This window comes from Quercus suber, unplaced genomic scaffold (genome assembly GCF_002906115.3).
Source record: "Quercus suber isolate HL8 unplaced genomic scaffold, Cork oak 2.0 scaffold_425, whole genome shotgun sequence".
NCBI lineage: Eukaryota > Viridiplantae > Streptophyta > Magnoliopsida > Fagales > Fagaceae > Quercus > Quercus suber.
In genome coordinates, this window is record NW_027069876.1 from 242,083 (window position 1) to 265,225 (window position 23,143).

A 23,143-nucleotide genomic window follows, 5' to 3' on the forward strand; every position below is an offset into this window, starting at 1 on the left:
AGAACATCCTCTTTACCGTGGTTGGCAATTGGGGATTTTAATGAAATTACTAGCATGGCTGAAAAGGAGGGGGGAAGTACTAGAACAAGGCAGCAAATGAAATATTTTGTTAACACTATTAATTGTTGTGGTCTTAAGGAAGTGCCATTTACGGGGCCTTTGTTTACTTGGTTGTATTTAAAAGAGGATGGGACTCAAATTAGAGAGAGGTTGGATAGAGCTTTGGCTACGGTGGAGTGGTTTTATTTATTTCCTATGGCTAAGCTTACCAATCTTTCATCATCAGTTTCAGATCACTCCCCTCTTGTTCTTCACTTGGTTGCAAAGCCAAGAAAAAAGAGGGTGGGGCGGGTTTTCCGTTTTGAATCAATGTGGTTAAAAGATCCAAGGTGTGGGGCTATTGTGGAGGAAGCTTGGGATGATGGCTTGTTTGGAGGGTCGGGTGATGTTCTTAATAGATGCTTGGAGAGTTGTCGTGCTAGACTTGAGGTGTGGAATGGTGCAGAATTTGGTAATGTGGGGAAAACAGTGGCTGAATTACAGAAAAAGCTAGAATGGTTAGAGTTGCAACCTTCAACTCCGGATATATTTAGAGCTTTAAGGAACACTAGAATTGAGTTGAATTGTTGGTTGGATAAAGAGGATGATATGTGGAGGCAAAGATCTAGAATTACCTGGATGCAATATGGTGATAGAAATACTAGATTTTTTCATGAGAAAGCTTCAGCAAGATATAAAAAGAATGTCATAGTGGGTTTAATGGATGAGAATAGTAGTTGGTTGGAGGGTGATGAGCATGTGGAGAGGATAATGTTGCAATACTATGAGAGGCTTTTTACTAGTAGCTATCCTTCGGAGTTTGAAGAAATTCTAGATGCAGTTCAACATAAAGTCACCCCTAGGATGAATCAAGCTCTTGTAAAGGAGTTTTCAGAAGTTGAAGTGAAAAATGCCATTAAGCAAATGTATCCTTTGAAGTCTCCTGGACCGGATGACATGCCTCCTCTATTTTATCAGCACTTTTGGCCAAAGATTGGTGGTGTGGTTACTTCTTCAGTTTTGGCTTTTCTCAATTCAGGTATCATTCCACCAAATTTCAATCATACTCATATTGTCCTTGTACCTAAATGTAAAGAGCCAAAAACTGTGACAGATTTTAGACCTATTAGTCTTTGTAATGTGGTTTATAAAATTGCATCAAAAGCCATTGCTAATAGGTTGAAAAAATTTCTTCCTTCTATTATTAGTGATTCCCAAAGTGCATTTGTGCATGGTAGGTTAATCACTGTTAATGTTCTTGTAGCCTATGAGATGATGCATCATATTAGTCAAAAGAAGAGTGGAAAAATGGGTGATTTGGCTCTAAAACTTGATATGAGTAAGGCATATGATAGGGTAGAGTGGATATGGTTGGAAAAAATCATGCATAAACTAGGTTTTGATGATAAATGGTGTGCTTTGGTTATGAAGTGTGTCACTACTGTTACTTATTCTGTGAAGATTAATGGAAAGCCTAAAGGGCATATTATTCAAAGTAGGGGAATTAGGCAGGGTGATCCATTGTCTCCTTATCTATTTTTGTTATGTGCAGAAGGTCTTTCTGCTCTTATTAAGAAAGAGGTTAAGAATGGAAGGATGGGGGGAGTTGCAGTATGCCGTAGGGGTCCCAAAATATCACATCTATTCTTTGCAGATGATAGTTTGATATTTTGTAGAGCTTCCATGGAGGAATGTGAAGCCCTGCAAAGGGTGTTGAGGGTGTATGAGGGTGCTTCGGGACAGCAGTTAAATTGTGCTAAAACTTCTCTGTTTTTTAGTGCCAATACTTCTTTTGATATTCAAGAAGCCATTAAAGAGAGGTTTGGGGCCCAGGTAATTAAGCACCATGAAAAATACCTTGGTTTGCCATCATTGGTGGGTAGGAATAAGAAAAACACTTTCAACTCTATTAAAGACAAATTAAGAAAGAAGCTTGCTGGTTGGAAAGAGAAGCTATTGTCTAAGGCTGGGAAAGAAGTATTGATAAAAGCTGTGGCCCAAGCTATTCCGACGTATACTATGAGTGTGTTCAAATTACCTGACTCTCTTTGTGAGGATTTGACTAGTATGATTCAAAATTTTTGGTGGGGACAAAGAAATGTAGAGAGGAGAATAGCTTGGATGAGTTGGGAGAAATTATGTTCTCCAAAGAGCTGTGGTGGGATGGGCTTTAAAAAACTTAAGGAGTTCAATATGGCATTATTGGCAAAACAAGAATGGAGACTTCAACAAGGTCATAACTCGCTGGTGTACAAGGTTTTGAAGGCTAAATACTTTCCCACATCTGATTTCTCACAGGCAGTTTTGGGTAATAATCCTTCTTTTACTTGGCGAAGTATTATGTCTGCTCAACCTCTTGTTAATTATGGATTACGGTGGAGACTTGGTAATGGTGAGAGTATCCGGATCTGGGGTGATAAATGGCTGCCTAAGCCTTCAACTTTTATGGTCTCATCTCCTAGGTTGTTCATGCCACATGATATGAAGGTTGATGAGTTGATAGATAAGGAAGAAGCTTCATGGAAGATCGGAGTTGTTGATGCCTTGTTCTTGCTGCATGAAGCAGAGGCCATAAAAGCCATCCCTATAAGTTCTAATCTGCCTGAGGACAAATAGATTTGGGCTTGGAGTTCTAATGGAGCTTTTTCTGTCAAAAATGCCTACTGGGTTGTGTCACAAATGTCTCTAAATGATTCCATGGGTTCATCCTCTGATGGCAGCCAAGAACGGAGCTTTTGGAAACAGATATGGAAATTCAATGTGCCTCATAAAATAAGGCACTTCACTTGGAGAGCTTGCCGAGACATCCTACCTCTCAAAACTAACTTGGTTAAAAGAAATGTTTTGTAGGTTGATACTTGTGAGGGATGCAACGTTGGAGCTAAAGATTCAATCCATTTCTTCTGGAATTGTAGCCGTGCCAAGGAAGTCTGGTCTGCATCGAAGCTGGTTTTTCCTGCCGTGATGGACCAACTATGTTCTTTCAAGGACTTACTCTGGTGCTTAATGATGGTTGCAAAAATCTCATCGGAAGATATTGCGTTGCTGGTGACCTGTGCGTGGGCGATGTGGGGTAACAGGAACTCTGTTCGTAATGGTGGAACACGCAAAGAAGGAAGTGAGATCCTACAATGGGCGATGCATTACTTGGATGAATATCAAGTTGCTGTGGATTCGATACCAAATGCTTCGGAACCTGTTCAACACGTCACAAGATGGAATCCACCACAAGCACCGTGTTTCAAGTTCAACGTAGATGGCGCATTATTTCCAGAATTGCATTCTATGGGTGTTGGTATTCTAGTACGTGACTGGAGTGGCCAATTTGTGGCAGCAACATGTAAGCTAATTCACGCACCACTAGGACCACTTGAAGTGGAAGCAAAGGCTGTTGAAGTTGGTTTACAATTTGCAAAGCTACTTGGTGTTTCAGATTTAATTGTTGAAGGTGATTCCCTCATTGTCTCAAGGGCATTGAGTCACTCTTCCTCTGCTCTGGCATCGATTGATACAGTTATAATGGGTATTAGATCGGCTACCTTGGAGTTCCATAACGTAGTTTTCTCTCATGTAAAGCGTAATGCAAATTCCCCAGCCCATTTGTTAGCAAAGTATGCCAAGGGCATAGTTAACCAGTGTATATGGATGGAGAGTTGTCCTACTTTCTTAGAATTAGCAATTCTGCATGATGTAAACTCTGCTGTTATTTGATTAATATTAGAAGTGTGTTTCCTATCAAAAAAAAAAAAATGAAGAGAAACGCTGAAATTGAAGCCAAGCGCCCAAATAGGCAAATAATGAAATAAATTATACCTGAAATGCAGAAAATTCAAAACCTAGAGCAGAGGCGCAGAGGCGGCAGAGCACTGAGCAGTTGAGAGAGGCGGAGAGCAGAGAATCAGAGAAGGAATGAGAGAGGCGGAGAAAGGCAAGCTTGCTTGAGATGAGAGAGGCAGAGAGCAGAGAGAAAGAAGCACAGCTACAGAGGGAACGGTAAAACTAAAAATTTTAGGGATTTGAGTTGTTTTATTTGTTTTGATTTGTGATTGTTTTGTGGTTAATCTCTTAGACCGGATTTGTAGTTTGTTTTGTTGATTTTTGGTTTGTCTAGAGGATAATGATGTTATTTTTGGGCAATAATTTTGTTTAGAACCAATGTTTAGCCGGATCTACTAAAATTTTTGTTTTTTTTGGTTAAAAGGATGTGCCGTATATTTCTAATTCATTTGAAACTATTTATTTATTATTATTATTTTTTTTTGCCCCTACTATCTCTTCTTTTCTAAAATTTTGGGGCCCCTTCCACTTGGGGCTTAGGCAATTGCCTAATTCGCCTAGGGGTAGGGCCGGCTCTGTAAGGATTATTTTAAGAGCCGTTACAAGGTGGTGTAAGGTGTTGTAAAAGAATAATCCATGTATATTGTGACCGGAGGCAGAAATTGCTCAAGTTCATCATATTCTCTGTAGAATCTACTGTGTCTTTACACTAAGGGTTTTGTGATCAAGAAGCTTCCTAATTTTTACTGTTGCTGAACTGAAGAACTTTACAGCCAACAATCTTTCGAAAGTCGGTGTGTTAGTCACTTACTGGGATCCGTATATCATTGGTTAGTCACGTACTAAGATTCGTGCATGGTTCAACTGTAAGTTGGTATTGGGTACTGAGATTCTTTTTACTTGTAACTGTTTGTGATTAATAATAGTGGATTCTCGGGAGTGATGACCTTAAATTCAACTGGTGAGGTTTTGCCTCGGTAGTTTTCTTCATTCATAAACAAATCACCTGTGTTAAATTTATTTTTCACTGCATTTAGAAATTTTGGTAATTTGTTTGTGCTACCACGCCATTGCATGTAATTTGACTAATTAATTAACTTGGGTAATTAATTAATTTGCTAAGGGGCCAATTCATTTTAACCCAACACTAAACACTCAATATATATATATATATATATATAATGTTTTCTATAAAATAATTATAATTTCAAAATTTTTTTTTTCTATCTGAATAATGCAAATGCCAAACTCAAGAATTTTTTTTTTCTTTTTTTGATCTTAAACTCTAAAAATTTTATAGCTCTTAAGAATGTAAAATTCTCAAAGACCAAAGGGATCAAGAAAAATGCATCTATTTTTTAGGTTTTTTCTTTGGGGAGCTAAAAATTTACTAATTTGTTAACCTCATATTACCCTAGAAAGTTTTTTTATTTTTTTATTTTTTAAATGCAATGTCTTCAATATTTTCATAACAAGTTATAGGTAATAATTTTTTATTGATAGATAAAAAATTAATTTCAGTAGTGAGTCCAATTTAAAACAAGTAATAATTAATTTGGCATTTAAAATTTATTGTAAAATTATTTTGAAAATATTGTGAAGGTAACATTACTTTGTTGAATTTGATTGGCAATTTTATTCAATTCATGTTGGCGAGGAGTCCACTATGTGTTCTTAAATTAGAGTCCTATTTTTAAAATAACGGAGTTCTTAAGTATCGAAAGATTCAAAACCCATTACATAGCTTAGATACGTAAAGGATACGTTAGGATTGACACAAAGGATCTAATAATTAGGATTGCAACTTTGAAGTTTAGAGTATAGATTGCAATCATATCCCGTTCTCTAGTGGTCTTCATATTTTATATTCTTTTTTCCTTTCTATTTGGTAGTGCTTTATATTGAAACATCAATTTAAGACCAACACTAATCTAAACGGCAAACAGTAAACAGTAAACATATAGATGGGTTAAATACTTTGCACAATAAAGTGATAAACGGATTGAAGCCTAAGTAAATATTTTAAACACCAAATAAATTGCGGAAATTGTATGAAGGAGCAAACTAAATGAAACTTGTGTAAACAAGATTAATCAAAGCCATGTTAATAAAAAAGATTAATAAAAGCCATAGAGTTTAAGGAAAGTGACTTATTGGCATAAACACCTTGTAAAAAGTCTTATGAACTAACAGAATCTATTAAGGATTACAATTACAAGAGTCAAGCGAATAATCTCTGTATAATCATGAACCAATGTAGAAAGATCCATAAGTCTCTTATGAACTAACAAATCTATTAAGGATTATAATTTCAAGAGAATAATCTCAGTATAATCATGGACCAAGGTAGAAAGATCTATAAAAGGATCTTTTCGATTAGTTATCAAGTATATGGCAATGATTGAGTCAACTTCAAAAATAATGTGCTTATAGCCCCCATGCCCTATGGAGTGCGTCCCCTTATTTGTCATGATACAGCATGCTTGAATCTTTCTTGAATTTCCTTGAACGCTATCCTCTATGTTTAATTTCATATATGGCTCGTGAGGTGGTTGCGAAGCTATAAACCTCTTGATGACCCGGTTCACGAACATTTTTTCGGATTGAGTAAAGAAATAATATTCATTTGCCTGGTGTTCTATTTTATGGATATGCAATCCCTAAGAGAGACTATATGGTTTGCTAAAAGGTATGGTTGTCTCTAGCTAACCAGAGATATTCCACAGGCTCAAAGTCATCAAAACATTTAGAGGGGCAAAGGCTGGCAAATCCGTAAGATTGCCAGGGATGTCATGTAACCAACCTGAATTATTATTATTTTTTTTTTTTACAAAATAGAAATTTTACTTTAACCTAATTTAAGTGTATATGTGTGTGAAACTTCCTCCTAAAAACTTGAACCTCGACTTTTACCCACTACACAAGTATTTATACTTGTAAAGCGACCATCATGCTAAGGGTGCACGGTGATACCAACCTAAATGTTGGAGTAGAAGAAATTGGTTGAGAGAAGAATCGGAGACAGATTCCACAACATTTTGTCCCATTTGCAATCCCTTTAAACGTGCGTTACTCTTGTTGGTGGCACCTAAAGGCAGATTTTCTCATTGGGATTGGCATGTTTATAGATAAACCCTTGGGTGGGAATTGAAGACGATCAACTTTTCCTAAAAAAGCATTTAAGGTTGTGATTTGCTCTTTTCTTCTTTTAATTAAATTTATTTAGAATAAATGCAACATATAAGTTCATGCCCTCTGATATTGTGACTTCCAAACAATTTTTTTTATTTTTTATTTTTTATTTATAGAACAATCCCAAACGATGGATAAAATAATACTCTCATTAGTGTATCATAATAAAATAGGAGTTACCTAAACTAAATAGAGTTAATGTATAATATCATTTTATATTCTGGCGAATATCATTTAAAAAATATTAGAATATTTCGTTATTATTATATGAAAAAGTGTGGTCCAGGCTCAAGAGTTTTATAACTCAATTGATTTATATCTTTTGATATTTTCAACAAGTTCATTTATGGTTCAAAACTTCAAATCCTCCCTCCCTAACTATCTAATTATAAAAATATATGAATAAATAATTAAAAACAAACAAACAATAAGATTTCAATGAAGTGTCATTTTGTAGAATTTCAAAGGAGAATGTTGTAATTTACCAATTTATTTAATAAAATATTTCATTAATTTATTTTTATTTTTCACAATTTCTTGATTTGCCACACGTGATAAAAAGCATTGAAATGGAGTGTTATTTCGTGGAATTTCAACCGAGGATGTTGTCATTTACCAATTTATTTAATAAAAGAATTCGTTAATTATTTTTTCATAATTTCTTGATTTGCTGCAGATGCTAAAAAGCATGAAATGCTTTTCATATTTCAAATCTATATATATTTAAAAGCTGAAACATAATATTTATTATTGTTATGTTCCAATTAAGCTATATCAGTGTCTACGTCATTATCTTATTTATTTCTAATTTTTCTATAATTGTTTTTGTAAAGTTGAATTTATTCAACTATGTGTTGGCTTTATTCCGTTCCAAATTTGCTTGTAATTCAGCATTTAGAAATCTTGTATTTAAGTAGGAATAATGTAAAGGTTGTGTGTGAGAGAGTATAAAGATTTGATCAAGAGTGTGCAACAAGAAGGTGACTTGTGACTGACTCGCAAGTGGTGACTCGCCAAAATGAAGCACATGTGTGAAGCATGTAGGAAGATGAAGAGTTACACCAGTTGGATCACTACATGACAAAAAGTAAAGTTTGATCTAGTTTGGTTACTGGCGACTAGAACTCGCGACTCATCCCAATCGCGAGAGTGACTTGCCAGTGCACCCTGTTTTGTTGAAAAGTAACTTTTCACATTCCATCTTAGACCCTACTATAAATACCTTTATACCCACGAAATGTAGAGAGCTTCCATAGAGAATTTTGAGATAGAAACCCTAGAGAAAAATAAGATTGATTCATCCACAATCCTATACACTTGATTCTCCGAATTCCTCTACGCTCACCCTCTCCATTGTCATACCCATGAGAGGATCATAAACCAAATCCTTATCTCACCAAATTGAGAGTAGTGAGAAGGTTCTTGGTGTTTGGAAAGCAATTAAAGAGAGAATCAATTCATATTGGTTGATGCAATGGGTTAATTGCCGGATTTGGAAAGTTAGAGAAGACATAGTTCGACATAACCTTGTTGGAGTAAGGAGATTGGAGAGCTTAGGTGCACTGGGCAGATTAGGCTTGAAGGGTTTATTGCTATTCATGTATCCCAACTAATTTTCTAGTGAATCATTTACCGCTTGGAAGGCGGAAGAGAGGTTTTTTGCTGAGTTCTTCGGTTTTCTCTTTGATAACACGTGCCAGTGTTATCTTGTGTTTGCATCTTTCTTTACCCTCACTCTTAGCTTTTAATTTCTGCTGGTTGTGATTAATTAATGGGTTAGAGTAGTTTGCTATTTTGGGTATTGCTTATATTTCATATTCTACACATATATTGTTTGAATATAAGCTTATATTGGAAGATTTGTATTTGGAGGTCTAAACATTTACAAGTGTTTTATACATTAAGTGAGTTTTCAGTTTTTAACATTTACTCATTTTTTTAATATTTACACTTTGTCTAACCTTTTTCCCTCTCTTACCATTTCATCTCCCCACTACCCCTTACTTTAATATCACTCATCATCTTTCCCTTCATCTTTCTTATTTCGTTTCTTCTTATTCACACCATTTTACTATAAATTTGTTATTCTCTCTTTTATTTTTTGCATAGTTTTCCCTTACAAAAAAATGTTATCTCTCTCTCTCAATTTTTGGTTGATTTTTTTTTCTTGCATCTCTGCTTTAGGTTGATAAATTTTTGTATTCTTTAGAATTCTACTTTTGATTGATGCGATTTAATTCTGTATTTTAAGTTGTTAATGTTATTTTGTTTTCTTTGATTGTTGATTTACTTTAATTGATTATTTTTTAAAAATATTCATAATACATACAAGGTTATGCTAACGAGTACCCATAAAGCATTGGTTAACAATGCATTTTAGAAAAGTTTAACACCATTTTTATGAAATGAAAAAAATGTCAAAATATTAATTGTTTTTTTTTTTCTTTTTCCATAAAAAAATTTCTTTAAATAGATTATTAATTAATTAATATCCTAAGAGCATTATTTATTATTTTTCATACATTAAACTCAATTAATTATAACCCTATATAAAGCTTGGTATGAAGCATGTGTTAAAATTTATGGTGGCTTTTTTCAAAGTAGTCAGCTTTTAACTTAGTGGATTGCTCAATTGCCATTGGGATTCTGTTTTCTCGGAAGGCCAAGCCATTATGCCTGTTGCAGAATTCAATGATTTTGTCCTAAAGTAATTACATTTAACATTATAAAGCAAATAGAAAAATTTAAATGTTTCAGTAACCTCTAATATCTTCTGGGTTGCCTAAAGGGTCAAAAATACAAGGCAAGAAAAAGTGCCATATTACCATCAATGTACTAATTGCCAGGGAAAAAAAATTAGCGTTAATGAATGAAATCTGGTTTTTGGTGACTATGAATTAGTGTTTTTCAGAATGTAGGACTAAAGTTACACAAGTGATTATTAGGTGCTTGAAGAATCATGAACGATCACATAAAACTTATAAAAATTAAAAAAAAAAAATTAAAAATAAAAAGAAGAAAGAAAATTCGTGCTTCTAGATAATACCTTACAAGTTACAACAGATCACGCGGCCAAAAAAGGGATTACATTCTTTTTTTTTTCTTTTTCTTTTTTTGTAATTTGATTTGAAATTTGTTATTAATGCCCTTACCATTTTTTTGTCTCCTCTCTCATCCATTGGACATTTAGTTAAAGAAACTATATTTATAGCTGTCTCTTTAATTAGCGAGCTATTCCTTTTCCTAGAAGTTGAATAAAAAGTAGTCGGTGTTGATTCTCAAAAAATAAAAACAAAAACTAACAATTAGAAATAATATGTGAAAGACTAAATTGCATAACCTTTAAATGTGCTACATGTAAAATAAAATAGAAATCACTTAATACAAAACAAGAATTATTTATTTTTATCACAAATGAAAAAAAAAAATAGAAAAGAAGAGTAATTATTTATATTTTATAGTAAGAATAGAGAGAGAGAACAACTGAGTAGTAACCAATTAAAGTTTCTAAAGAAAATGAGCACTTTGAGAAATTAAGGGGCACTGGAATCCTATTTTCTCCTTCATCAGTCAATTTCTAATTGTCTTCGGTTAAATCAAAGTATACCTATCAAACATCTATTAGGAGTAGAACCAAGACATATAATGTCATTCCAAAAAGATTTTTATCCAATATGTCATATATGCTGGGGTTCAAATTTCTAGAATGAACTTTACATATATTTATACTTAGATTAGACTAAAATAAAATTTCTATCTTATATAAAAATTTTAAAAAAAATTAAAAAAAAAAAAAAAAAAAAAAAAAAAAAAAAGGAAATTTCATTCCACACGAAATAGTTCCATTGAGTGTCTCTAGCTAATGCTTTTCTTCGACCTTGGTGTCAATATTACGGGTTGCTGCACTTGTAATATATGCAGTTCTGGTGTAAAGTCTCAATGCTTTGTTTTATCGCCTTCTCTCTCTGCACCATTTTTACGGGCTATGAATTCAATAATACAAATTTACAAACATGTCATGTGAGTGTAATTGGAGATTAATTAATGTTTTAGTGTTCCATATCACCTTCGCTTGTATTTTCACTGGTGTTTACTGACGGTGTGGCTCCTGTCGATTGCAGCATTTTGGCATTGTTGAATCAAAATGTTAAATGGACACGCACGTCTGTTTCAAAAATCTCTGCAGTGTATGCATTTCCTTGACCCTGCAGTCCATGTTAGGAGCAGCAGTTGCACGTGAAATTGACTTTTTTTTTTTTTTTTTTCCTAAGAATAAATTCATATTGTCTGCATGGCGCGGGAGATGGTTGTGTCATTTTATAATTACCTTCTTTCTCGGCAACTTATTTATTACTTTGTAATTTGATTTTTGAGATAAACTTGCACTGCACAAAATAAGGTCTTTTGCCATGGCCAAAACCACTGTAAAAGGCTAAAAAAAAAATAATAAAAAAAACTACAAGCACCATTTTGAAATATTTTAAGTGTATAAGAATGATTTTAACAAAGGCTAAAATTCATATAAAAATCAAAGGCTAAAGATTGATGACCAACGTGCAATTTAGCCAAATATAAATAGTATTTACCAATAAACATATTAAATGCAGGGCTGTTAGGTTCTAAGAAATTAGGAACTAATGTATTAGAACTCCAATTTGTATTATGTTGGCAAACCATGAACAAAACATAGAGTTTAGGTTTAGGCTTGCTCAAAGTATGTTTATTTGTAAAATTGGAATTGAGTGATTGTAGAATTTATTGGACTAAATCTGCAAGACTCGATTGATCGAAAATTAGATTCAATTGATCGAACCACGTGCAGATTTTTTTTTTTGCAGAATTCCAGTTCAGCCCAAACTCTACTAAACGTATTAGAGTTCAAGTAAAACACTCCTATATATAAGGGAAATCCTAAAACATTTTTTTATATCTTTTTAGAGAGATTAGAGTGCATCTTGTGCCTCTTTTGTATTTAGGGTTTTGTACCCAAAAGTTCTCTAAGGTGGTTGCTCATATTGCGGTTTATGTAAATCTCTTGTGAGATCTGTGAGGAGCTTTTCTTTACACAAGCTTAGGATTATCAAGAAGGAGATTCGTTCAAGAACTTGATGATCATTCAATTGCTGCCATAAGAGCTTAAAGATACACAAGCGGGAGTGCTTGTACTTGCTAGAGAATCCAAGAAAGAAGGAGTCCATAGTCTCAGAGCTTGCACGTGGTCATGTCAGTAAGTTTTCTACTAGTGGGTAGTAATAGGATGTTAGTGGTCTAAGTCACTATTGTAAAACTTCAATTCTTTCATAGTGGTTTTGCTTTTACCTTGAGGATAGCTACATTAAATCCTTCACAGGTTTTTTACCGGTTTGGTTTTCCTGGGTTATCATATCTGTATTCTTTATTTTCCACACTTTGCATGATATGATATATTTGTGTTAACCTAGATTCGTTTAATTTTGATTAAGTAATCACTTGGTTAATTAATTAGGTTAATCCAATTGTGTTTTTAAGGGGTTTAAAAACGTACAAGTGGTATCAGAGTAGGTTGCTCTCTTGTTGTAGATCTTTTGATCTTTGAGCTGATCCTTAACCCATGTTTTCATGGAACACAGACATTCTCTGGTTATTCCTCCTCACTTTGATGGGAATAATTATGCTTATTGAAAAGTAAGGATGAAAGCATTCCTGAAATCTATTAATGAGAGAGTCTGGAACTCCGTTGAGTACGGATGGGAGAAGCCCACTACTCTTGTGAGTGGGTGGCAAACTTCTTAGAAAGAAGCAGCCGCTTTTAATAGCAAAGTTATGAATGCTATTTTCAATACTGTTTCTATGGAGGATTTTAAGAGAATCTCTATTAATATTGAGGTTGCTCACACTACTTGGAATATCCTCCAGACTGTGCATGAAGGCATAAAGGCAGTTAAAATAAATAAGTTGCAGCAATTAACTTCTAGATTTGAGAGCATTAGGATGTCTGATGATGAATTTTTTGATGAATTCTATGCTAAGCTTAATGATATTGTTAATTCTACATATAATCTAGGTGAAATCTATGATCAATCTAAAATTGTTAGAAAGATTCTTAAATCTTTAACTGAAGATTTTAGACCAAAATGGACTGTCATCACTGAAAGCTGAAAGCAAGGATGTGGACTCTATCCCTGTTGATGAACTTATAGGATCCCTTCAGTTTTATGAGTTGGACCTACTCAAAACTACCAAATCCAAATCAATGGCTCTTAAGTCGGTTGATGATGTTGGTGGATTTGATGACGAGCTCTCTGCTACAGAGATTGCTTACCTTGCCAAGAACTTTAGGAATTTCCTTAGAAATAGCAACAGAATGGCAAGAGGTAAGAACACTGTTGAACCTAAAAATTTTAGGAAGAATGATCCCACTAAAGTTAACAACACTGAAAAACCTAGAGAAAAAGTAGGTAAATCTTCTAATAATTCTATGGGTCTTTAATGTTTTGGATATCAAGGGTATGGTCACATGAAATCTGAATGTCCTACATATTTGAGGTCTAAGGGTAAGGCTATGGCTGTAACTCTTAGTGATAATGAAGTTTCCGATGATGAGTCTGGTTCTGACGAGGATGAAAACTTTATTGCTTTGACTGCTATTGCTGAAGTCAATGAAGCTTGTTTGTTGAAGAGAACCCTTCTGATGGGGAACTCTTTGAGGATACAGATCTTCAAGAAGCCTACAATAAACTTTGCAAAGTTACTGTAAAGGATGCCATGAGTGTTGAATTAGGCTTAAAGAAAATTACATCTCCTGAACTTGATAAGAAAAATCTGCTTGTGAAACTGTTTGATGCTAATGAACTTTTGAACAATGTGAAAATTGAAAATATGATTTTGCTAGATAAAATTAAGAACTTGGAACTTGAACTACCTGTTGCTAGAGAACAAACTAATAGATCTACTAGTTCCAAACTTGATCATATGCTGAGTATTCAAAAGTCTCCTTCTAACAAATCTAGATTAGGTTTTGTAGAAAGCATCTCTGTGTCTGCATCTCATTCCACAAACTTTGTTCCTTCTTCTTCGTCTAAACCCTTTGTGGGTGAGGTTGTGTGTGAGACTGTTAAACCTGTAAAGATCACACTTCCTAGGAAGATTAGGATTGATCTGAAAGAGTCTAAACCTAAGGAGTCTAACCTTTCTAAGGACAAGTTGCATGGTAAACTTGCTTGGGTTTGTCATTTTTGTGGAAAGTTTAGGCACATTCGTCCAAACTGTTTTAAGTTACAAGCAACTAAGCGAGTAAATAAACCAAAAGTACCTGTGCCTCAAGCACAAGATCCCATGGTACTTATTAGTGAATTGGTAAAAACTCTAAACCTTTATTCCAATCCTAGAGTTGGAAATCATTCCCATGTGAATAAGAACTCTAATGCTTGAGGTGTATCTAAAAAGCTTTAGATACAAAATGCTCAATCTAATTGAGTCTTTTTGACATGGTTTTTGTGCTTTATTGCTCTACCCTTTGTGGCTATTGTTCTTTGATTTTTGTTTATTTTTTGTTTATAAGATTTGCATTGCATAACATTCATGCATTTCATTCTAGGACTGTTTTTGTTTCTTCTTTTCAAAAAAAAAAAAAAAAAAAAAAAAGGAAAGCAAATTGTGTTTTGTATTTATCTTCTTGGTTTTGAAAACAAGATTGGTCAATTTATTTTCACATATCATGTCTTTGTACCTTATTTAGCTTTGATGAGCTTATTTATTGCACTTTACTAGTTAAAGTTTTGTGGTGCATGTTGTGTGGAAAAGATATTTATGGTTTTTAATCACTTTGTCTTGATCTTGAAATCACATGTCTTTAACTGTCGAACTTGAACCTTTTGAGAAAGGCATAAATAACCATCTCACCACTGTTTCCTAGCCAATCATGAATACCTTAGTGCATATCATAAGATTTTGTGCACGAGAAAGTGTAGCACATACACAAAAAGAACATAAAGTGTAGCATCGGTTTAATGCTAAAATTGGTGTTACATTATTGGGCTATAATTAATTCAATCAAATAAATTTGGTGTGTACATTATGAGGCAAATCAAGAAACTTACATGATTGCAGGCTTGTTTTCTAGGAGATGTGAGAGTTATATGATGTAACTCTTTAGGTGATAGTCTCTCTTAAATTCTATGTGATGAATTTTGTAGACATTGTGCTTGATTACTATTCACATATCACCTCACATGTATCTCAAGCTTTTGCTAGTTGCACACACTACACAAGTTACTCTTTGCTAAACTTGGTACATTATATTGTGTGTGATCGTGTTGTGACCATTCAAGATTAAAAGTTACTTGATTTTGATGCAAAATGTGTTTAAAGTTTGCAATTTGAGGATAAATTGGTTGAAAAACTTGTTTTTGGAAAATCTGGGTTGAATTCAAGTGTTTTTCTAAAAAACTTTTAATCTCATACTCATGCATTTCATTCATGAAATACTATGCTTTGAGGAGTTTCTGCATAAAAGTGCTTTGTTTCTCAAAAATCTTTTTTTTTTTCCAGATTTTCGATCGATTGAATCTGTCTCTCAACTGATCGAAATTGCGATAAAAATTTTGGTTTGTTTCTGCTTGACTCAATCAGTACTCGATTGATGCTCGACCGATCGAAACTGAAAAATTTTCAGTTTCTAAGTTTTTGACCAAATTTTTTTATGCATCATTTGTGTTTAGGATTCACATGCATTGCATTGTTTTTGTATCCATTTTGCAATTTTGCAGTCATATCTTTTTTTTTTTTCACACATAGCATGCATACACTTTGCTAAAATGGGTACTCAACTTGATTTAAAATTGATTGATTAATTTTTGAGTTTTGTACTTTCTAGTATATGCTATTTTTAGGTGTGAATTGCAGAAATTATTTTTCTTAAGAGATATGGTGGATAATCAATGTGTAAATATTTTCTCTACTCATGCAACTATTTATGGGTCACATAGTGTCATGTTTGCATTTATTGAAAGAGAGAATATTTTTCTTCATGTGTATTCTTAACTTAGTTTAAGTTTGGTTTGTCTTTTTATTTATCCCCACCTCCTAAATTTTCCCCAAAACTGTTTTTCCCAAAGCTTGTTTTTACCTTTTGTTGTTCATAGGGGGAGTTGTCTTTATTTTCTATAGAGTTAATTTGTTTTGTGTTCCCTTCATTCTCTATTTCTTGTTATTCTCTGTTGAGTTGTTACTCTTTGTTTGAGTTATTTTTGTCAATTTGTGACAAAAAGGGGGAGATTTAGATAAAATGTGGGAATATGTGTGGAAAATACATATATGTTCTGTTTAGGAGGAGTTGAAATTTTTTACATATATATTCTGTTTAGGGGGAGTTGAAATTTTTTTTGATGTATCTAACTTAGGAGGAGAGTTAGTTTGCATATTTGTTATTTTACTGTTTTCTTGTCTTTCTTTCCACACGTGCGTTTATGCGTTTGTTGAGTGTTTCAGGAATATACAAGTTGATTCAGTCGTGCTGCTGTCTACACTTGCAACTAATAAATAGTAGTTATGTTGAATTGTATTTGGGCTATTTGTAACTTTGAGCATTTTATGTTTCTGATGTGTTTTATCACGGATTGCCAAAGGGGGAGATTGTTAGGTTCTAAGAAATTAGGAACTAATGTATTAGAACTCCAATTTGTATTATGTTGGCAAACCATGATCAAAACATAGAGTCTAGGTTTAGGTTTGCTCAAAGTATGTTTATTTGTAAAATTGGAATCAAGTGATTGCAGAATTTATTGGACTAAATTTGCAAGGCTCGATCGATCGAAAATTAGACTCGATCGATCGAACCATGTACAAATTTATTTTTCTGCAGAATTCCAATTCAGCCCAAACTCTACTAAACTTATTAGGATTCAAGTAAAACACTCCTATATATAAGAGAAACCCTAAAACGTTTTTTTTTTAATTTTTTTTTTTAATGTTTTTTTAGAGAGATTAGAGTTCATCTTGTGCCTCTTTTGTATTTAGGGTTTTGTACCCAAAAGCTCTCTAAGGTTGGTTGCTCATATTGTGGTTTGTGTAAATCTCTTGTGAGATCTATGAGGAGCTTTCCTTTACACAAGCTTTGGATTATCAAGAAGGAGATTCGTTCAAGAACTTGATGATCATTTAGTTATTGCCATAAGAGCTTAAAGATACACAAGCGGGAGTGCTTGTACTTGCTGGAGAATCTAAGAAAGAAGGAGTCTGTGGTCTCGGAGCTTGTACGTAGTCGTGTCAATAAGGTTTTTTACTGGTGGGTAGCAATAGGATGTTAGTGGTCTAAGTTGCTATTGTAAAACTTCAATTCTTTCATAATAGTTTTGCTTTTTACCTTGAGGATAGTTAGGTTAAATCCTTCCCAGGTTTTTTACCGGTTTGGTTTTCCAGGGTTATCATATCGTGTGTTCTTTATTTTCCGCACTTTGTATGATATGATATATTTGTGTTAACCTAGATTTGTTTAATTTTGATTAAGTAATCACTTGGGTAATTAACTAAGTTAATCCAATTGTGTTTTTAAGGGGTCTAAAAACGTACAAGGGCAAAATTTTGTTATGACTTTTTAGGTGTTGTACAAAAAGTTTCCTAATTAAAATTAATCATAAGATAGTATTGATAAATGCAACAAAAAAGGTGTCTTATTCCCCTAATAATAATGAATTCAACTACATGACTCGTTTATTAATATATTCACATGATTTAATTTAGGTTAAATGAAAATTGCACTCTGTAAGTTTTTGTTGAAATTTATTCCAGTCTTCTAACTTTACTCTTATTCAATTGAGTTCTTTAAGTTTCAAATTTATTCAATTTAGGTTTTTTGACCAATTTTGTTAAAAAAAATTGCCTTATAAAAAATATTATTTTCACATGAAAAAAATCTATAAAAATATTTTATAGATTTTTTATGTAAGAATTATTATTTTTTTTTAAAAAAATCTTTTTTCATTAGTTTTTTTAAGAGAGTTTTAATTCCTCTTCTAATGATTACTCTTTATCGTTAGACCGAGTTGATTTTTAAATCGAACCTCAAATATCTTATTTGATAACAAAAGACTTTACTAGTTAAGATAACTGAAACTCACTTTTTCATTAGTTAATTGCATACTTAATGATAAATTTGTTATTTATTTTTAATGAAATTGAACAAAAGACATGAATTGTATAACTTTGAAACTTAGAGGAATCAATTGAGCAAAAGTAAAGTTGGAGGGCTGAAATGAATTTCAATCAAATTTAGAGGATGCACTTTAAATTTCAGTTCTTAATTCAATAGTGTAACCTAACATATCATAATTAAGATTTGGAAAGTGCTTAAGTTACTAATCAATTGTAGTATAAAAAAGTTTATAAATGCGACTATGAATGTTAAAATTACTACCAAGTTTGACTACATGTGACTCATATTGTCCATCATATGCCGATGACCCATCCACGAAAAACAAGGAACAGATCAAACCAAATTTCTAGCGTCCATTATTGCTTTCTCAATTTGCAATAATTGTGACGTAATTCATACGACAGGAATGTAGAATATAGCAAATATTTTGATGAATTATGCTAGGGATACAATTTTTGGCACAATTTTGTATCATATGGCAAATTGTGAGTGATAAGAGTATGTTAGTGGGTCATGTATAAACACACCCTTACCAATCACAACTCGCCATATAACAAGTTATGGCACAAAATTGTGCAAAAAATTATGTCCCTAACATAATTCTATTTTGATACCTCGTTCGTCCATGTATTTGTAATCGTAAGAGTGTGAAACGTTGCACCATTTGGTGGCAGTAGTATACTAAAGTTAACTATACTGATGCTATTATACATTTCCTTGGTATATATGCTGCTAGCTTAAAGCAATAACGCCTTTTCTATTTAATACAAATGTTTGAGTAAATTGTAAACCACCCTTCTAAAGTTTGGTAGTATTTAGATTTTATACTCTAAAATTTCATAATTCGAATTTTTTCACCTGAAGTTATATTCTATTTGCATCAACTGCCCCTGGGTCCTGTTAAGTGCCACATAAGATTGTTATATTTATTTAGTTCATCTAATAAAATAATGTCTTATCATTTTTACTTTTAATATAAAAAAATTTTTAGGCTAAAAAAATGATGTAACATTTTTTTATTGAATGAATTAAACATGCATGACAAGTTTATGTGACACTTAACAAAAAACATGGATGGAAGTGCTTCTAATGCAAACAAAATATAACTTCAAAGAATAAAATATAAATTTTAAAACTTCAAAGTATAAATTTCAAAACCTCTCCTAATCTAGATTGAAATTTACCCTAAATTTTTTATGCCAAAAATACGCTTGCAGCATTGGGTATTTAAATGGAGAGTGCCTTTCATCGTTATCCCATCTTTCACTCTAAAATTAATCACTGTTCTCATTTGCTATGACAATGATCACGTTCCCAGGTGGATGGTTCCTGAAACTTCTTCATGGATTTTTAATGCTTTTAGTGCACTTGAGTCCATTCCTTGGATTCATTTCAGGGGCTGGAGTTGGAGATGCTAACAACATCAGGTGCCTAGAGAGGGAGAGACTAGCACTCCTTGAGTTCAAAAAAGGCCTCGTTGATGATAACGGCATGCTTTCTTCGTGGGGGAGCGAAGATGAAAATAAGAATTGCTGTAATTGGGAAGGAGTTAATTGCCGCCAAACAAACCATGTTCTAGAGCTTCATCTTGGGGCTTATCAAAACAATAGAGTCCAACGTTTGCAAGGTACGATTAGTCCTTCACTACTTGCGTTGACACATTTGACTTTGTTGGATCTCAGTGGGAATAACTTTAATCAAAGTCATATCCCAGAGTTCATCGGTTCTCTCATTAACTTAAAATACCTTGATCTCTCTAATGCCGATTTCAGTGGGCCAATTCCACTTCAGCTTGGAAACCTTTTGCACTTGCAAAATCTCAATCTAGAAGGCAATAATTTGACAATTATTGAAAATCTTAAATGGCTGTCTCATCTGTCTTTGGTAAAAGACCTTGACCTAGCTCTTACAAATCTCAGTGTTGCCAATGATTGGCTGGAAGTTGGAAGTCGTCTCCCACATTTAACAACCTTGAACTTGTGGTCATGTAATCTTCCTTCAATGAGTCTCTCATCTCTTCCTCCTTTCAATTATTCGAAATCTTTTACTTCTCTTGAAAGCCTAATTCTTTTTGGTAATCAATTTGACATCATTCCAAAATCCTTTGGGAATATATGTACTTTACGTGAATTGGATTTGTCAGAAAACAATCTCAATGGACAACTCTTTGAGCTTATCAATAACTTGTCAGCAGGATGTGCAAAAGACTCATTAGAGGTTTTGGACTTATCAGGAAATCAAATTACAGGTTCATTGCCTAATCTTGCAATATTTCCATCGTTGAAAGAAATATTTCTTCAGTACAACAATTTAAATGGGACTGTGCCCAAAAGCATTGGAAACCTATTTAACCTCGAGGTTTTGTTTGTTTCTTCAAATTTTTTGCATGGTGTGATCTCTGAAGCCCATTTCTCAAATCTCTCCAAATTACGGTATTTAGGCCTATCGAATAATTCTTTTACTCTTGAATTCAGCTTCAATTGGGTTCCACCTTTCCAACTGGAAGGAATATACTTGGGATCTTGCATGTTAGGGCCTAGATTTCCAAATTGGATCCAAACTCAAAGAAACATTTCCAACCTTAAGATCTCCTATGCCAGAATTTCGGATACCATCCCCATGTGGTTTGCGGACCTGCCTCCTACACTAAGAGTTATAGATTTTTCTAGCAACCATATAGATGGTAGGTTACCAGATCTGTCAATAAAGTGTATGTATCTTGAAGAAATTAATTTGAGTGTTAACCGTTTAGAAGGTCCACTTCCCCTTCTTCCAACTAATCTCTCAATCTTGAATCTCTCTGAAAATCGGTTTTCAGGGTCAATTTCTTCTATTTGTGAAATCAATGGGGGTTTGTTGAAATACCTAGACCTATCCCATAACCTATTATCTGGAAAACTTCCTAATTGTTTTATGCATTGGCCTAACCTAGTCATTTTGAATTTTACTGGCAACAATTTCTATGGGGAGGTTCCAAGTTCTTTAGGCTTGCTATCACAGCTTCAAACAGTGAGTCTAAGTTATAATAGTTTTTCTGGAGATCTACCTTTGTCCCTAAAAAATTGCAGTTTATTGACATTCATAAACTTTGAAAATAATAGATTCTTCGGGACAGTACCAACATGGATTGGGGAAGATTTGCCGCAGTTGATTATTCTAATCCTACGTTCCAATAAGTTCTATGGAAGTATACCATTAAATCTATGTTGGTTGAAATACTTGCGAATCTTAGACCTCTCTATAAACGATATATCTGGAAGTATACCGCGGTGCATTGATAATTTCACTGCCATGGCTGAAAAAGGGGACTCTTCCACTGATATCATTAGTAGTGTTTATAATTACTCATACGATGAACATCTCATCTTCGAAAAAATTTATGTTGATAGTGCGAGGATTGCATGGAAAGGAAGGGACGATGAGTACAGAAAAAATCTTGGGCTACTCAAAATCATCAACCTTTCAAGCAACAAGTTGACCGGGAAACTTCCAAGCCAAATCTCAAGTCTTTTGCAATTGGTTGGGTTGGATGTATCGAAAACAACTTAACTGGAGAAATCCCTCAAATGATCGGCAAATTGAAGAACCTAGAAGCACTGAATTTGTCAAGCAATCATTTTTCAGGTAAAATCCCATCAAGCATGTCGGAGTTAACCTTTGTGAATCACCTAGATCTATCGGACAATCATTTGTCTGGGAAAATTCCTTCAAGCACTCAATTGCAAAGCTTAAATGCATCTTGTTTTGCTAGAAACCCGGGACTTTGTGGGCCTCCACTTTCACAGAAATGTTGGTCAGGTGAACAAACACCAAACCAAAGTGAAGCTAGTGAAGAATATGGAGATGAGTTTTGGAAATGGTTTTATGCCACAACAGGATTTGGTTTTGTTGTAGGTTTTTTGGGTGTTTGCGGTTCTTTGTTGCTAAAGGATTCATGGAGACATGCCTATTTCTTGTTATTCGATAACATGAAAAATTGGGTCTATATAACAATGGCAGTGAATATGGCAAGATTGCAGAGGAAGTTTCAGAGGCACCACTTTCTCTGTAGAGCTTAGCAAGGTATGACATACGTCTTTCAATTTTAGTTTTTTACTTTTATTTTTTACTATTTCTTGATTATGTCGCTCATGCCAAGATTCAAGAAGCACTAATTAGTGATGCTTTCCACATTTAAAATTGCATGATCAGGTTGCATAGCTGTGCTGAAGCGGATAAGCTTAACATGGATGGTAAATTTCACTTTGCTTGAAGTAGTTCTATATCTATTGAATCTGGACTTATATATCTTTCTATTTCGTTGGCGCTCAGATCAGGAGTTGCATGCTGCTTCTGCTGCTCAAGCAAATAGAAGTGCCAGGAGCCGTTTGTATCATTTGTGGTGTGCCGTGTGTGTGTCTATATGCTTTGTTTTATCGTATTCTCTCTGATCAGTTCCATCATGATCAGCTAGCTACATCTTCAATAATGCAACTTAATCTACAAAGAGATCATGTTCCGTACAGCTTGTTATTTTACAAGTCCTAGTATTGAAATCATAAACTAAAAAGGTTAACGTTTGTTCCGTACAGCTTGTTATTTTACAAGTCCTAGTATTGATTTTTTTTGGTTGAATATTTTGAATATTTCAAATGTGGATTGTACATTCTACTCTCTCTATATATATTTTAAAGTTTTTCTTCGAATTTTCTAGTTTTAATCCTTTTAGTCTTTGGGCCAGCTTGACCAGTGAATTCTTTTCTGAATACCTGCATTATGAAGTCTTTACTCTCTAGTTTGTCTTCGTTTTTAATGTCACTAGAAATCAAACCTGACGTGAAAAATTTTAGGGAGGGGTAGTTTGAAGTCATAAGAGCATCCACATCAGGTGTGGTAAATGTGCCAAATGCCAAATATTTGGCACATTTACCACACCAAACACAAAAAACACCAAATATGAGATGTGCCAAATCTCATAATTTTTGCAACATGTGAACAGTACCGTTGCAAATTTGCAACGGTACT

General features: G+C 33.8%; 2 protein-coding genes across 2 annotated transcripts; both read left to right on the forward strand.

Moving 5' to 3' along the window:
- Positions 1-19,441: 19,441 nt before the first annotated feature.
- Positions 19,442-21,688, forward strand: LOC111989470 (receptor-like protein EIX2). Its single transcript, XM_024021246.1, has one exon. It carries the CDS (start codon positions 19,442-19,444, stop codon positions 21,686-21,688), a length of 2,247 nt encoding a protein of 748 aa, XP_023877014.1.
- Positions 21,689-21,780: 92 nt separating this feature from the next.
- LOC111989471 (receptor-like protein EIX2) lies at positions 21,781-22,197 on the forward strand. The gene has a single exon (XM_065761702.1). It carries the CDS (start codon positions 21,781-21,783, stop codon positions 22,195-22,197), a length of 417 nt encoding a protein of 138 aa, XP_065617774.1.
- Positions 22,198-23,143: the final 946 nt, after the last annotated feature.

What these genes read in the sequence shown, in the direction of transcription:
- LOC111989470 (XM_024021246.1), top strand. Translation starts at nt 19,442, where the DNA reads ATGATCACGTTCCCAGGTGGATGGTTCCTGAAACTTCTTCATGGATTT.
- LOC111989471 (XM_065761702.1), top strand. Translation starts at nt 21,781, where the DNA reads ATGTCGGAGTTAACCTTTGTGAATCACCTAGATCTATCGGACAATCAT.